The sequence below is a fragment of the Fringilla coelebs genome, assembly GCF_963513975.1.
Source record: "Fringilla coelebs genome assembly, chromosome: 1".
Taxonomy (NCBI): domain Eukaryota; kingdom Metazoa; phylum Chordata; class Aves; order Passeriformes; family Fringillidae; genus Fringilla; species Fringilla coelebs.
In genome coordinates this window covers 14,848,777-14,864,209 of record NC_140028.1, presented here as the reverse complement: position 1 = coordinate 14,864,209, position 15,433 = coordinate 14,848,777, and the positions used below count along the sequence as shown (strand labels likewise).

The 15,433-nt window shown below is 39.3% G+C and overlaps 1 protein-coding gene across 1 annotated transcript in view; it reads right to left on the bottom strand.

Annotated features, from left to right (window-relative positions):
* The window catches only part of SAMD12 (sterile alpha motif domain containing 12), a 176,315-nt gene that overhangs the window by 144,134 nt on the left and 16,748 nt on the right, over positions 1-15,433 (bottom strand). The window contains exon 2 of the mRNA XM_084215060.1: positions 14,027-14,202. Coding sequence (XP_084071186.1) covers positions 14,027-14,202 — 176 coding nt within the window. The remainder of the gene's footprint in view (positions 1-14,026; positions 14,203-15,433) is intronic.

Sequence of the window (15,433 nt, the reverse complement as noted above, 5' to 3'; positions counted from 1 at the left end):
ATGGTTTTTGCTTTGTGTTGCTTCACTGATTAAAAACATCATTAACACACCTCAAGCTCATCACTAACATTCTTATAGTTTATGCTGACTCCAAAGGCCAATGAAACTCAATTTACTGTTCTTACACAATAATCCTTGCCAATCCATTGAGACCAGGATTAAAAGAAAAACAACTGATAGGAGCTTTGCTAAGAAAGAGGCTGCAGGCAATCTGTTTATATATGTGGCAGATTAATAACAATTAACAAAACTATGAGAGGAACTTTCTAATAGGTAGGAAAGTTTCAAGTCCTGCCTTGTTTCATAGTCCTACTCATTTATGTCAGCACAGCAGCTTTATTCTTCTGTACTTGTATGCAGTAGCAACAATTTCCTGTTTTTACCTCCTCCTCAATTCTAAGATTTATAGATAGAGTGGAATATTCAGACTCATCCTAGAAATTATTCTTCCTTTGTACTACACTTCATCCTCTGCAGTCAAATTTCATCTTGCTGCCCACAACCTGCTACTTTGCCTGATCTCTACCATGTACCCACTATCCCTGCAGGCAGCCTATGCTTTCCTTGGCTCTTTCTTTTGATACTTTGAGTTCAAACATGTATTGAAGTGCATGAGATGGGTAATTCCACTGTATCCCACTATATTATTCACATAATTGTAACACTGGATGCAGAGGGCTGCTACATTTCTCTCAAAAAAAAAAAAAAAAAAACCTTGCAAAGTTTCATTGTATCATCCAATTCTCATCTGTTCTGCATTAGAACAAACTGAAGCATTTGGTAAACATGGTGAAACTATGTAAAATCAAAATATATGGGGTTATTAACATTACTTCTTTTACGACTGATATCCCGTGTTCGCCCTCCAAATCTGATTTAGTCATCCCCTAGCTCTATTTAGATTGCACTTCCACAGAGTTTCCTCCCAGCAGCAAAAGCAGCAAAGCAGTACTCTCCTTAACTACTGCCAGCATGGCAAAGTGATTAAAATAAGCCAAATTAACAAGGAAGTGCTGCCAAAGGGGACAGCTCTCACTGGTTGCTCTTGATCCACCAGTACAGAGCACCCTATTGTTAATAAAAGCCAAAATGAGATCATTCAGATGGGTGAAAAACTGATCAACTCACTGAAGTCAGAGCTGAGCTGCCAACTCAGTAAAATGACACCAAGTAGGGGTTGGGAACTGAAATGTGCTACATCATGAAATGTGGTGCTCCACCATCAGCTTAGTTCAGCTAGGACACACTTCCACTTCCTCTGCATATCATCTCCTCTCCAGTCTTGTAGAAGCCTTTGTTAGATCCTCAAGGGAAGCAGGTTTGTGGCAACACATGGCAACACAACAATCCACAAATCCCGAACAAAAACCTAACCTTGGGAGAGGGTTCTGGGAGGAAGAAGGTGATGAACATGCAGAAAAGAGTTAAATAAGAATTTTATCAACAATGACCCAGTTTTGTCTTCACTGTGCCTTGCATAGAAAAGCTAGCTTAACTTTCAAATTCAATTTCATCTGTGCAGTTTATTTTGTGGTTTTAGAAATCACTTACATTTTGCATAAAATATTGTGGAGCAATAATAGCATGCACTCTGATGTGGGTTTTTTCCCACAAAAGTCAGCCCTGCTCACATAACCTGACTATATTGTACAGTCTTCTTTTTGAATCAAAAGCTAAGACAACTTCCTTTCCAATTATACTTCTTCTTGGCTTATATCAGCATTCTTGTGTCCTCTGGAATCTGGAAATCAGAACAGGGAGCAAAAGGTCAACAGGAAAAAACCCAAACCAAAACAAAAATACAATCAAAACCAAACAGGTAGGTACTATCTTATACTGTTTTCTTCACAGCAAAAAGCAGAAGGTGCAGTATGTACAATGGACACATACATGTACAATGCACACTGTACATGTACAATGAATTTCATCTGAATTTGACAGTTTAATCAGCATGCTGAACACTTACCTGATGTAAGCATTTTATTTGGCACTGGGTTTTGGTTTTCTCCCATTAGAAAATACTCTTTAAAAATTAAGACCTTCCAATACTAAATTATTTCAAGAGAGAATAAGGGAACATGAAACAGCAGCTAGGAAAAACAGAGCTGATAATTATTCAGGCAAAATTTTTTTCTAAAATAATCTACCACCAGTCACTATGGACCATTAACTACAGTTTGCAAGCCACAAAGTAGCCTTCCCCACAGAAAAAGAAATTCATGGTTACAGTTAAATAAGCATGAACCTTAACAAGCACTTTAGATTCTTCTTCTACAGTCAACAATAAAGGCTTCAGGAAGGTTTAGTACACTTGCAGGTTAGCTCATTTTTTATCCTGTCTCAGTTTTCCTTATGAACTTCACATATTACCACCTAATGCTGAAATGTCAACAATTCTGACAAGCTACTTGCTTTTCAGGACAAACCTAAAAAAAATGCAAAAGTTCCAATTTACTAAAACAGAAATATGTTTGAGACAGTCATACATGAAGGAGAACATACAATTGTGACAACCTTTACCTCCAGAAATTTTTTTTTCTATTCACTCAATAAGAATATTGATTATTTAAAAATACATCTTCAGACCTATCACAAGCTTTATTTAGATAGAAGACTGTATTTTCAGCATAGGTGTGCTGAAGTTCAGTCACATCTGCCCTTTAATAATGAAAAGACATTCACAACATCTTTCACAATCTAAAGCATGCTGCTAAGACTGAAAGCAATCAGCCTTGAATGAAAGATGGATTAATAGCAGTTCTAAAACCATTAGGTACAGACTCTATTGTCATGCTTCAGTTTAAAGCAAGGGAAAAAAAGGCAAAAAAGTAGAGGGTGTCTAGGTCAGCAAAGTTGATAGATGCACTTACAGACATCAGAGGAAAAAGGAAAATTGGCAGAACATAATACCCACTTAAGAGATTTTCTTTGTTAAAGATAGAAAAAAGGCCTCAAGATATGCAGTAACTCTACCTTGTTCAGTGCTGAAGGTTTTCTATTTTTAGATATGCATATTAAAGACACATTTAACCCCAGAAGTGCAGCTTGATGCCTCATCACAATATTAATTCCTAGACACTGGTAGAATTAGAAATATTCATTCTACCAAGTAAATCTTCTGGCAACAGCCCCTACCAGTAATAACTATGATCTCTGGGTAAGGAACTAGGAGGTAAGAGAAATGGAAAAATTGATGCTCCAGACCATTTAGTGACTGCTAGCAGTTGTGTGAGCAGGAAATTAAATGTTTACATTAGCAAAAATGGCCAATATAACCACTCCTGTAACCCAAAGAGTTGCCCCTCTCCCCAGCAGCCAGGGCTGCACACTCTCACTGCTTCTACTGTTGCAGCTTGAGGTTGCAAGAAGGGTCACATCTGTGAGCTGCTGAGGGACATGAGATGGGCACAGCTGCCTCTTGGAACCCATGTTGAGCTTCTCCCACTGCACAATCACTGTCAGACAGCTGGGAAGCCCCAAGCTGGTTATTCATTCTGAATCAGACATAGGTGGTGGGGTTTAGTAGCACTGCACCTCAGGGATGAGGATCAGAATCTCCCATTTCAGGCAACAATTTGAAAAGCAAAATTGAGTATTACATTAGTCTTAAATGTTGTAGCTAACCCTGACTCAAGTGAACTCTTTGCTCTCGACAGGGGTGTGGATGAGAAAAGACACTGATCAGCTAGGGAGGGAAAGGACACTCCTCATCGAGGCTTTAGGGGTGACAAAATCAGCTTGGCAGGTAAAGTGGAGACTGAACTGGCAGGCAGGAGATGGCTGTGTGTCAATCTGTACAGTCTGACAGGGATGGCAGGCTGAAGATGGCAGCTGGAATATTCAGAGAATAGGAAAGCATCACAACTTTGTATAATCAGAACAAGAAACAGTTCAAAAGCCAAAGTAAGTAAAAAACCTAAAACGTAATCTCTTTTCTCTTCCTAAACTGTGGATTTGTTGATAGAATTGGATACACATGCCCTAATCTTCAAAAGGAAATTTACTTGTGATGTTTCATGCCACTATCACCAATAGTATTTGTCTTTTCCAAGTGCTCAGGAATACACTCAGTACAGGTAGCTCGGTGAGCAGCTGCAGTGAGAGCTGCAGATTGAACTCTGGGTGGCAAGAGCCTGAGGCAAAAGGCTGAGAACTGGCACCCACCCTTTGCATAGCAAAGGGCCCAGGGACCTGTGGCACCAGCCAGGTGACTCAGAGACACAGCAGGAGCCAGTGACTCAGCAGGAAGAGCCCGGACTTTCCTCTACTTAGACCATAAGGATACAAAAGCCCAGGGTTTCCTTTGTTTGGGCTCCTTCCTAAGAGGCAGCTGGAGATCTTATTTTGTTATTGCACAATAATGGAATTATTTTAAGTATCTGCATGTCTGAGATTCTACTATGGAAAAGACAGGGTAGAGGCAGTAAGGAAACCTGGTCTGACCATCTCAGTGTGAGGGGTGTGGCTGTGAAGGGGCCTCAGATCCAGCTCAGGTTGTGCTAGTGCGGCTCCCAGAGTGGCTCCTGGATGGTCACACAGGAAAATTTCCTCACCAAAAGTGCCAAAGGTGTCAGCTGCACATTAGCACCTCCCAAATTCAAAGAAACATGCTATTGTACTGCTTCCTCACTCCAGCTGCCCTCTCACTGAGCACTTGGAATGCTTCTTTCAGTTCAAGAGTCTGTCATACTTGGACATCATTCTCATTTTTGAACTAACCCTGAGAATTCTAAGAGCAGCTAATGACAATATAAAAGCACACCATCAACATTACCAGAAGCACAGAAGTACTGCAAGTAGGACACAGGCACTTAAAGCCATCCCCAGGCTGAATCACTATATCAAAGTTTCACTTAATGGCATTATAACCAAGGAAACCCCATGCTACTTACAAATGAGTTGGTCAAAAAAACTAAAAAGGAAAAGGGAAGAATTGTCTCTCATTAAACACAACATTTGTGTTTTAAACACAACATTTATCTTCTGCTTGCCCCACGGATGATACACACCATCACAGAAAATGCACATTTGAGAGTTGTTTCCCTGCTCCCCACAGTTGTACAGCAGCAACACAATAATCTGCAGTTGACTCTAGAATTCAGATAAAACCAAAACACTTCTGACTGAAGTCCACATTCAGAAACACCTAAAAAGAACTGGTATTTGAAAAATATGACATGAGAGAATATTAAAAATCCTCCCTGACATCAAAGGTCATTATTGTTGGCATTTGTGCACTGCCTAGAGGCCCCTCAGAGCAAAACACCAGTTTACCAAATACTTCCAGTCAAAACCAGAGGCATGACAAAGCACCAGTGCAACCCTCTACCACTACCCACCATAGAAAACAGCTTGAGAATCTGTCCCATGGAGAAGAATGGGAACAGCAGCAAATGTGCTGCTGCATTTGTTACTCTCAGACAGCCTGACCTAAACAATCAATCCACTGTACATACACATGCAAGAGACAAAATTTTGTTAGCAAATTTATTCCATATCTCAGATTCCTACTGAAACAATCATTTTAACTGGTCCTAGTTATCAACATTCTTCCATATTTGGGTAAACTGAGCCAGACAGCAAAAACTTCACTTCTAGAGAGGAGCACTGCCTTCTAAAAGTCCAAGACCAATTAAACTACGAGGGTAAAATGAAACACACACACTCCAATGATTTGCTTTTAATCCAAAAGGTAAGACTCTTTTTTTCAGATTACATGGTATTTGCTTGCCAGAATATAATTTTGAACATAACAATATATATGTGAGTACTCTATCCTAATTGTTCCAAGTATGACTTTTGAGGTAAATGCAGCTTCTGAAACGGTCTCCTAGTGCACGGTTTCACCTCCATCAGACATGGATAACCACTGCAAGATCAAATGCAAAGGCTGGTTAGCCAGTAAGAGAGAGGAAAGAACTTAGTTTGAGATCCAAGCACCTAAACTCAAGTGTCAAAACAATCCCCAAAATGCAGACAGCTTCAGGGGAGAGGTGCTCACTTCAGTCCAAGCCGATCCCTCTCTAACTCCTCTGAGCACGCTGACTAGATTCCACCACATGTAAGAGGAGTTTACATATCTAGCTTACACACAGACATGTAATTTAAGTCGCCCTCATCGGCAAACTGACTCTACCCATGGAAACTCAGGGAAAGACAGACCTCACTCTGCCCCAGGCCACCCTCTTCCAGGCTCTTCTAATGAAATTCCTCCCCTTCTTAATGGTGATAACCCAAGAAACTCCTTCCACACATTATCAAGACTACTACAGTGCCTCACTCCTTTTGTGACTATGACCCTTCTCATTCCCAGTTCTCCACAATTATGTTATTTTACAAAATGGACAAAAATTCCCACTTGTAGAGGAAGCTGGAGGTGATTCTGCCCCTCTACTCTGCTCTGGTGAGGTTCCACCTGCAGTGCTGCATCCAGCTCTAGGGTCCCCAGCACAGAAGGACATGGACCAGTTGAAGTGAGTCCAGAGGAGGTCACCAAGATGATTAACAGGATGGAGCACCTCTCCTGTGAGAAAAGACTGGGAGAATTGGGATTATTCAGTCTGAAGAAAAGAAGGCTCTGGGTGACCTAATTGTAGCCTTCCAGTACCTGAAAGGAGCCTCCAAGGGAGATGGAGGAGACTTTTTACAAAGACATGTAGTGACAGGAGAAGGGAGAATGGCTTCAAGCTGAAAGACAATAGGTTTAGATTAGATATTAGAAAAAATTCCTTACTGTAAGGGTGGTGAGGCACTGGCACAGGTTGCCCAGAGAAGCTGTGGATGCCCCATCCCTGAAGGTGTTCAAGGCCAGGCTGGATGGAGCTCTGAGCAACCTGGTCCAGTGAAAGGTGTCCCTTCCCATGCCAGTGGGGCTGGAACAAGATCATCTTTATGGCTGCTTCCAAAACAAACGGTTCTATGATTCTGTAGTGACTACAGCAACTGCCAGCAAACACATGAGGCAGATTAATAAAATATTATATTATATTATATTATATTATATTATATTATATTATATTATATTATATTATATTATATTATATTATATTAATGAGTTATAACTCAGGTGAAATACACCATTTGCAGACCCGTAGTGTCAGCAGTGGAGCATTTTCCATTTTAAAGGCTAAATTGGTTCCATAGTATTTTGTAATCCCCTCTAATCATAATGCTATTATTTTCTTGACCAGGGAATTCTATATTTTTCCATCCCCAACAAGGCAGCTGTGTCATTAAAATACTGCTTTATTTTTGAAGCCCTTAAAGTAGCTTCAAAGTGGAAGCAGAGGGTTTGGATGGCTTTGTGAAACAGCTTCACAATGAAGCAAACAGAACTGGCACTGTAAGTACAATATGCATCCACATGCTGTATGGAACTGCTTTTTCCTCTAAAAACTGCTCCATCTTTTTATCTACATTTCTTTTCCCCTGAAGTGAAGTTGTTTTAAATAAGGTGTCTGTATCTACATGCATCTGTAGTATTAAACATCCCACTTATTTCTAGAGTACTACCACAGCTTTTTACTGCTTATGTTTGCTAATATGCACTGCAATTACTGCTCCTTTTCACACTAGTGCAATGGGAAAGAACACAAATTTCACATTGATAGTTTTCACAGGACAACAGGAGCCAGATCAGACTACACTTCCCTCCTTATGCTCTCTCAGCTGCCTCTTTGTAACCATCTGCTCAAGGCAGCCCTATTACTGTCTCTCTGCAGCAGCAGCCACCTCATTGCTGTGTGTTTGTACAGCCCCAAGCACACCTCAGGGTCACAGACTGCGCCTCTTCCCAGGGGCCAACACCTTCATGTCCTCCATATGCAAGCACTTGCATGCATGCAACTACCCAAAATGTTTTCATCCTTGATTTTTTTCTGAAAGATTTTTTTCTGAAAGTAGCCAACTGTTCTGAAAGTAGTCCAACTGTTAAAAAATGCAGCTGTAAAATCCTAACAAATTCCCTTTCCTAATATCACCTGGTGGACTGAAGTCATAAATAGAGTGTGTTTGTACAGGTGAACTTCATAAAGGTGTTTTGTTCAGAAGATCAACCAACACTGTCTTTGCGAAGAAACTTCACCTGTTCTACTTACACCACCTAAGAGCTAAGAATTAGTCTATTATTTTCATTTCCTGTGAGGAGGAAACCAAGAGGAAAATAGTCCCACTGTGAGATGAGGGGCAATGGAGAAGGACACCTGCCCTTCCCTTCCCTCACTGTCCTGAACAGAGTGCAACTCACTAACTTGTCAAGATCTCCCACTTCCAAATGGAGGATGTCAACAGAGGAGATGACATTTTTCAGAATCCCCAGGCATGTAATCATTGTGAACAGAATGAACAGGAGAAACCAGATCTTTAATGCTGAATGGAAAAACCTTGCTGTAAAAATGTGGGCCTTCATATTAAACTATTTATAGCAAGAACAGATGATACAGCAATGGCAAAAATCATGCTACAACAAGAATATACTTGGATTTTGAATCAGACATTTGTCCTCCTGTGGTAAACTGGCTTACAGGACCCCAACAGAGAGAGATGTTTCCTGTTTTTCTTGGTTGTGAGAGTGTGGATTCTGAACTAAGCAGCCATATTTTGCAGTACAGGTAGGGTTACTTCAGCACTTTATTCTTTCCTGTGAAATCCCAGAATGATAAATGAAACATCACTCTCACTGGTTTGAAATGCACAAAGTCACCCAGCACTGCTGTTTCACAGCTCAGGCTAAGAGGTTTGCTCACTGCATGGTTCTGAAACTTCAGGCTTCAGCCAGAGGTCACAACTGGGAATGACAGGCTGAGAGAGGGAGGGATGCATACACATCAAACATTTCAGCCCCCAATATACATGGACACTTATAACTATGCAACAGATGAAAAGTGCATTGAATATTAAGATAGAAGCAGGCACACTAATTATTGTGTATTACTAATAATCACAGCATGAGACACTAGAAAGGCACATTATCCTGAAGTGTAATTATTTCAGCTATGTGATAGTAACATTTACCAAATGTTTTTAAACCCACTTCAGATATATTCTACACTGAGATTCTGTGCCCATTTTTGTTAGTCATAAAGAAGACCCAATGCAATCAGTGGAGTTTTGTCACTATCACAGTCAGAATTGGGAGAGGAAAAAATTTCACACCTAATCTATTGACTTTCATTGTGATGGTCTGATGTGGACAGTGGAAATCTGTTAACTACTTCTCCACAAAAGTAAGCTAAGAAAAGCAAACTATCTGTCAGTAAAGCAGCATTTCCCCATCCAGGGTCAGTACCTCACTCAGAAACACACAGAGATCTGCAATTCAAACACTCTGACATACAATTTTAAAACAAAATCTGGAGGAACTGAACAGCCCAGCTGAGGTTTTACTGAACCTTCACTTCAACAGAAAAATGTTTCTTAACTTTAATCAGTCCAATCTGGGTCCTTTTCCCCATATCTTGTGGCCACCACAAGTCTCACAAGAGGAAGGTAATAGGAAGACAACTCAAAATGGTAAAACCTCATTGCCCCAGTTCAGTGGGCACTGGTGTTTCTCAACTACAAAAAAAGGTTAAAAAAAAGAGTGGGGTGTGGGGAGGATATAGAATGGTTTGGGTTGGTAAGGACCATAATGATCATCTAGCTCCAGCCCCCTGCTATGGGATCAGATGGCTTAGAGCCTCACCCAGACTGCCCTAACACTGTCCTTCTCATTCAACCCATTTGATAAGCTTGACCAAAAGGGATAAACACTGTGAAGCAGAAGCCACTGATTAGAAAACTGGAGAATTCTTCTAGAAAATTACTTTTCCTAGTCTCTTGTTATAGAACAGTACCAGACTGTTTTTTTATTTAAATAACTGACAAAATTTTAATATTTCTAGAAATTCTGTAACACCTTTATTACTTAAAATCCTTACTCTTCTGTGCTTCAACTTTTCACCACATGCTTGACACCCCCCACCCCTCCCAAAAACTTGCTGAGCAGAGCATATCCCTGCCAGAGAAGCCAGAGGAGCTGTTTCCACTCCAGTCAGTCCTGAACTGAGCCCAGTAAGCAGAGATGAATTCTTATCCTCTTGGTACTGAGTTCAGTCAGCCCTTCAGTGTTGGTCAATAAAATTGCAAAAAAAGGGTTTTTTTTAAGAAAGCAAAAGCAACCAAAGGAACTAATGAGCTACACTGCAACAAAAGATAGTCTACTGATGTCTATATAGCACTTATCAACAAAAGACAAGATAAAAGCTTCTCACTTCTTTTACCAGTTTCTTTTCATAGTTTTCATGAACATTTTAAAGGACTGTTAATTTCTCTCAAGTCAAATAAAAAACCCCTGCAATTGCTAACACAACATAAAAAGCCTAACAGCAGTAGTTGCCATTAAAAAGCCTTTATTTTTTGCTATTGCTGCTACCACATAATGAGACAAAATGTGTCACCAGGTATGCACACCTTACTTAGGAAAGAAAACTCCCTGAATAAATAACCTCCTAATGAGCGACAGCCCAGATTTGGGTCTCACACTCACCATCAACAAGGCTTTGTGAGTGCATCATGGGGGAGGACTTGATAAAAGTCAATCCTGCTGTAAGAGATCATTTTCTGAATCTCCTTAGAGAAGCTGCCTATACTCAGAGAAGTACAGGATTCCAAAAGTATAGCAAAACCTTTGTTAGCTTGTTTTTAACACAACTCTACTCTGTGACTATGGTATTAAAACCAAACAGATGAGACATTTCAATGAAAAAGATAAGAGTTCCAGAAAACACACGTAACAGTGGTTAAAAATAGGTGGTAAAGAAATAATTTAATTTTTTAAATGTATATTAAAAAACCATCCTTTCTTTCTCCAGTGACTTTTACTGCACTGTGAAAGTGACCACTCGACTGCCTGAATTGTTTTCATATACCAGGAATGCTGAAAAATCAGTTACTGATCAAGAAAATGTGTTTATTGATATACATAAATAAAAAATGAAGGATTTTTACACTTCATATATTGTCCTTAATTTGTATTCTATCCTGTACATTTTCAGAGTCTGACTAGATTATAGACATTAGTTTAGCTATGAATAATCTTGCTAGTTTTGGACTTGCTCATATTTGTGACAAGGTGGTTCCCTTAGGGAACCAGCTGAGGGAGACTAAGATCATTGTTCCATTTTCCATTATAATTTTACCTCAGTCAGCCTATAAATACTAAATTCCATATTCATCAGGAACTTATAAATGAGTAATCCTTCACTGGAGCTACGCTTTCTGTTGTCTGCATCCCAAATATAGAAACAAACACTTGTACTCCCTTATTTACATTACAGTAGCTGCATAAAAAGGAACTTTAAATCTGTCTGTAACCCATGAGCTACTACTGTTCTTTAATCCCATAGCTGAGGACAGAAAAGGAAGGACACACTTCATTAGAAAGGAGATTTTGTTTGTTTCTTTGGAAAGCAAAACCAGATTTTTAAAGTGCTGGATGTGATCTTGATTACAAATTAGCTGAAAGCAGGAACAAGAGCCTAGTAGGAGGCATCTTAAATAATATTCAATACATTGCACTGCTTTTTGCAACACAGATCTCACTACTGTGAATATGAGGTATGCGTTAATATTATTTGAATACATAGGACTGCAAATAAATCCCTTTAAAAACAACTGTGCAATGGAAATATAAAACAAATGGCTCTGCTCACAATGTTTTATTTATAAAACTTTCCTGAATTTCTGCTCCTCTTTCCACTGTACATATATGATTGCATGGATGAAGTTTCCTAATGGCAGCTTAATTCAACTCTTAAAGCTACACAAGCTGAAGTCCAACTCCATACTCACATTTTAGAGGGCAAAGCAAACCAATATTTAAATTTAATGCAGAGCAAGCCAGGAAAGACAGACCACCTGAGGCTGTAACATGAATCCAGATGAAAAACATCACTAAATTAATACACACATAAAAGACAAAGTTACTAACAAGGCGGCAATAAATTTAGAAAAATAGTCCATTCCATTTGCTTGATGCTACTATACTAAGCTTATTCCATTAAGCAAAAATTCAGTTTGTTTGTTTGCTTTTAAATCTGAAGCACGCCCAGTTTTCTAAATAAAGCTACTGCAATCAGATTTGGGACACCAATACTGGATTTCAGTACTTTGAGAGCACCACACTTCCCCTCTTCCCCAGCCATCTCCAGCAAGGACAGCCTGTTTTATATTCATCAGTCCAACAATCCCAGCTCGGACAGCGACAGCAAGCTCACTTACATTAAATCACTGATGTATTTCACTCTGATTTTTCATTAGGATAAGTCTTTTGCAAGCAAAGACAAGTTTGATATGACTGTATTCCACGTCAGCTACACACAAGCCCATTCTCAATTGGGACCCCTACTGCACCATTTAGCTTCTTCACTCCCAAGCTTGTATGGTTTCCAAGTTTAACACACCTCCTCAGCCTTCAGTACAGGGCAGATCTGTTATTGATGTTGAAACATGAGCAGGGTTAGCTTGCCTTTGTGAACAGCTGGGCAAATGCCTTATTTGCTGAGCTTTGTCTCAAAACCCATCCAAAATCTGGTGCTCTTGTTACCAAATGGATATTTCAAAGCAGTAACCACAGACCTGTTCTCCAAGGGTTCATGACAAATCAGCAAGGTGCTTGATAAATGGCCATCAAACAGACTACAGGTAGAAGGGGTTTTTTAATTGCTGCAAGCCTGTAATGGAGGACCTAGTTTGATGCATTAAGTCAGAATGAAATGAGTAAATGGTAATAACTTTAAACTAGATATTTTAGATAAAAAATAGAATGGAGAATTCATACCAAACCTTAAGTGTCAAGGAAATTGCTCAAAACATTTAATACTATTTTATTCTAAAAGTGAAATACATCACAACTATATGTGCAATATTTTTTAGGTTTATTGTACTGTTGGCAGTAGGAAATACTCCTATTTGTTCAGTCATTGAAATAATTTCTATTGCCTTTTTGAACCTGCTAGAAAAAAAGACACTCATTTTATTTGCTCTAATAACTCTCAAAGTGTCAGACTCAATAAAGACTCAATTTTCCACTCTGCAGAAATTACCCCCAAACTCCTGGTTTTAGGCCTTTAAGGATCGAAAATACTGATAAGGCTTTTAAAGAATGTTTCCCAATTATTTTATAATATTCTCTTATCTTTCTTTTTACCCTGAGACCAGCTTCCTTGGTTAGAGCCTAGTGCTAGTAATGCCAAGCTTGTGGGTTCAATCCCTGTATGGGCTATTTACTTGGGAGCTGGATTTGATGATCCTTGTGGGATCCCTTCCAACTCAGAATAATCTGTGATTCCAGAATAATCTGTGATTCCATATGTATCTAATATGACAAATTACTATCCTATACCAAAGTATCTTGAGTACACACATTCACTTGCACTTGGTAGTCATGTCTGCTGCACTCATACAAGAAGTAGAAGCTTATGACTAAGAACAGACACATTTCTTTTCAGGAACTCATCTCTAAACTACGTTTACTCACTGTCATATCAGACATGGAAGAACTGGTGTGGTATTTTACCTAAAATGAGTTAACAGAGTATTAAAATCTGTCACCCATATAAAAATTCACATATTCATAAATCCATAGAACTTTTCTCCTTTACCTGTCCCAATAAAAAAAACCAAACATGCAAACAAACAGACAAAAAGAAAAACAACCCAAGAAAAACATTTCTGTGCCCATTCTGCTTGTTACCCAAGTCATTTGGAAAGAGTCTCCACAGTGTCTGAAAAAGAGAGATCCCCGTAATTTAATTACCTTCATTTAGAGAAAAACAGAATATCCAATGTGCAATATCCAAAATGTGTGTATGCTACAACTCCAAAGCAGTACCTTGCTTCTGTAACACCCACTTCCTCAGACTGCTATTTTTACACCTTTATATGTCTTTAACAAGATGATAAATGCTTTTTAAGCAGGAGCCAGGACTTCAAGAAACCTGGATTCTTAAAGACTCACCAAAATAAATCAGAAGGCAATCCTACCTACCTTAGATATTTCTGGCTCCACTTGTCTCTTGGGTGTGTCTTTTGACTCGGGCCCTTTGGGAGTACCGGTGTTCTTAAGCACGTGTGAATCAACTCCTTCGCCTTCAAGCTGCAGGTTAATGCCTTCTGTGGGAACAGGGTGATCAATACCATTTGGATTCAGATTGCAATGGATAGCTAGGAAAAAATATGAGAAACATTGCTTTAGGAAAGAAGAACCAAATGGTTCAAACATTTAGCACCAACTACTGAGAAGTGCCATGCGGTAACCAGAGCTGCGTCAGACCACAGCAAATGAACCATCTGTACTTTGATGTGGATTCAAGGTGAGATACTTGAGAAAGAAAAAGAGAGAAATGCAGCACTGTATAAATTTATTTAGTGCAGACTGCAGTGTGGAACTGTGCTCTGCTGGATTCACTGGAGCATCCAAGACCCTCAACTTAGAGCTTTTATTAAATGTTCATCATCCAACCATACATTTTTTTCCTTTTTAGGCACACAAGTTGAAGGTTTTCTATTACATGTTCAATTCCTACAACATTCTAGGTCTTAAAGAATGTGGGATAAGTAAGCCGTGCACAAAAAAATCAGCAAGTCCGTTTCTTCACAGAGTAATGACTTATCCAGCTGATTATTTCTCCTTCAGTCCTTTGTACCACTGCAAGTTACCACCTACACCATCCTAACAAGCAAGAGAGATGTACTCCCTGGGTGTATATAATGAGATAGGGACTAATGACTGCAGAATAAGGAAAGCATCCAGAGGAAAAATAATAAAACAAATGCAAAGCATGCAACAGAAATGCCCATTTAGAACTATGGCAGTAGCTTGCTTTCTGCCCAAATTTTCACAGTTTCAGCACTCACACACGTAGCAGTGATTTTAAAAATGTCTGGATCCTGAGATAACTTCCCCTTTATGTGACTGACTTTTGCATTTCTGTCCCTGCATAACTGGGTAAGTTTAGCGCTACTTGTAATTAAAGGTCTCAACTTCCCCTGTGTACAAAAGAACTTTGCTCAGATACTGTGGTGCAGTGTTTGACAGATCTGAATAGAAACCTAAACTACAATGTACAGCCAAAATAAAAGCTGCCCTTTTACTCCTGCTTGACTTAGAAGCAAAGGATGGGGAGTTGGGGAAGAAATCAGAACTACCAGTTTCTACCAGCTACCAGATCAGCCCTTGAAGGCCTCTCACAGGAAACTGGCTAAAGCTGCCACTGAAAGCAAAGGGTTCTTTAACTATAGCACCTTTTGAAAATCTATTCAGCTTAAATCCTAGAGTCTTAATTGAAAACTTTGAGCCTAAGTTACAGGAATTCCTTGGTACAGAATTAAAGCAGAGGCCAAAATGTTGACCATTTTCCCTTGGGATCTTTAAAAACATCCAAATATTTCTAAA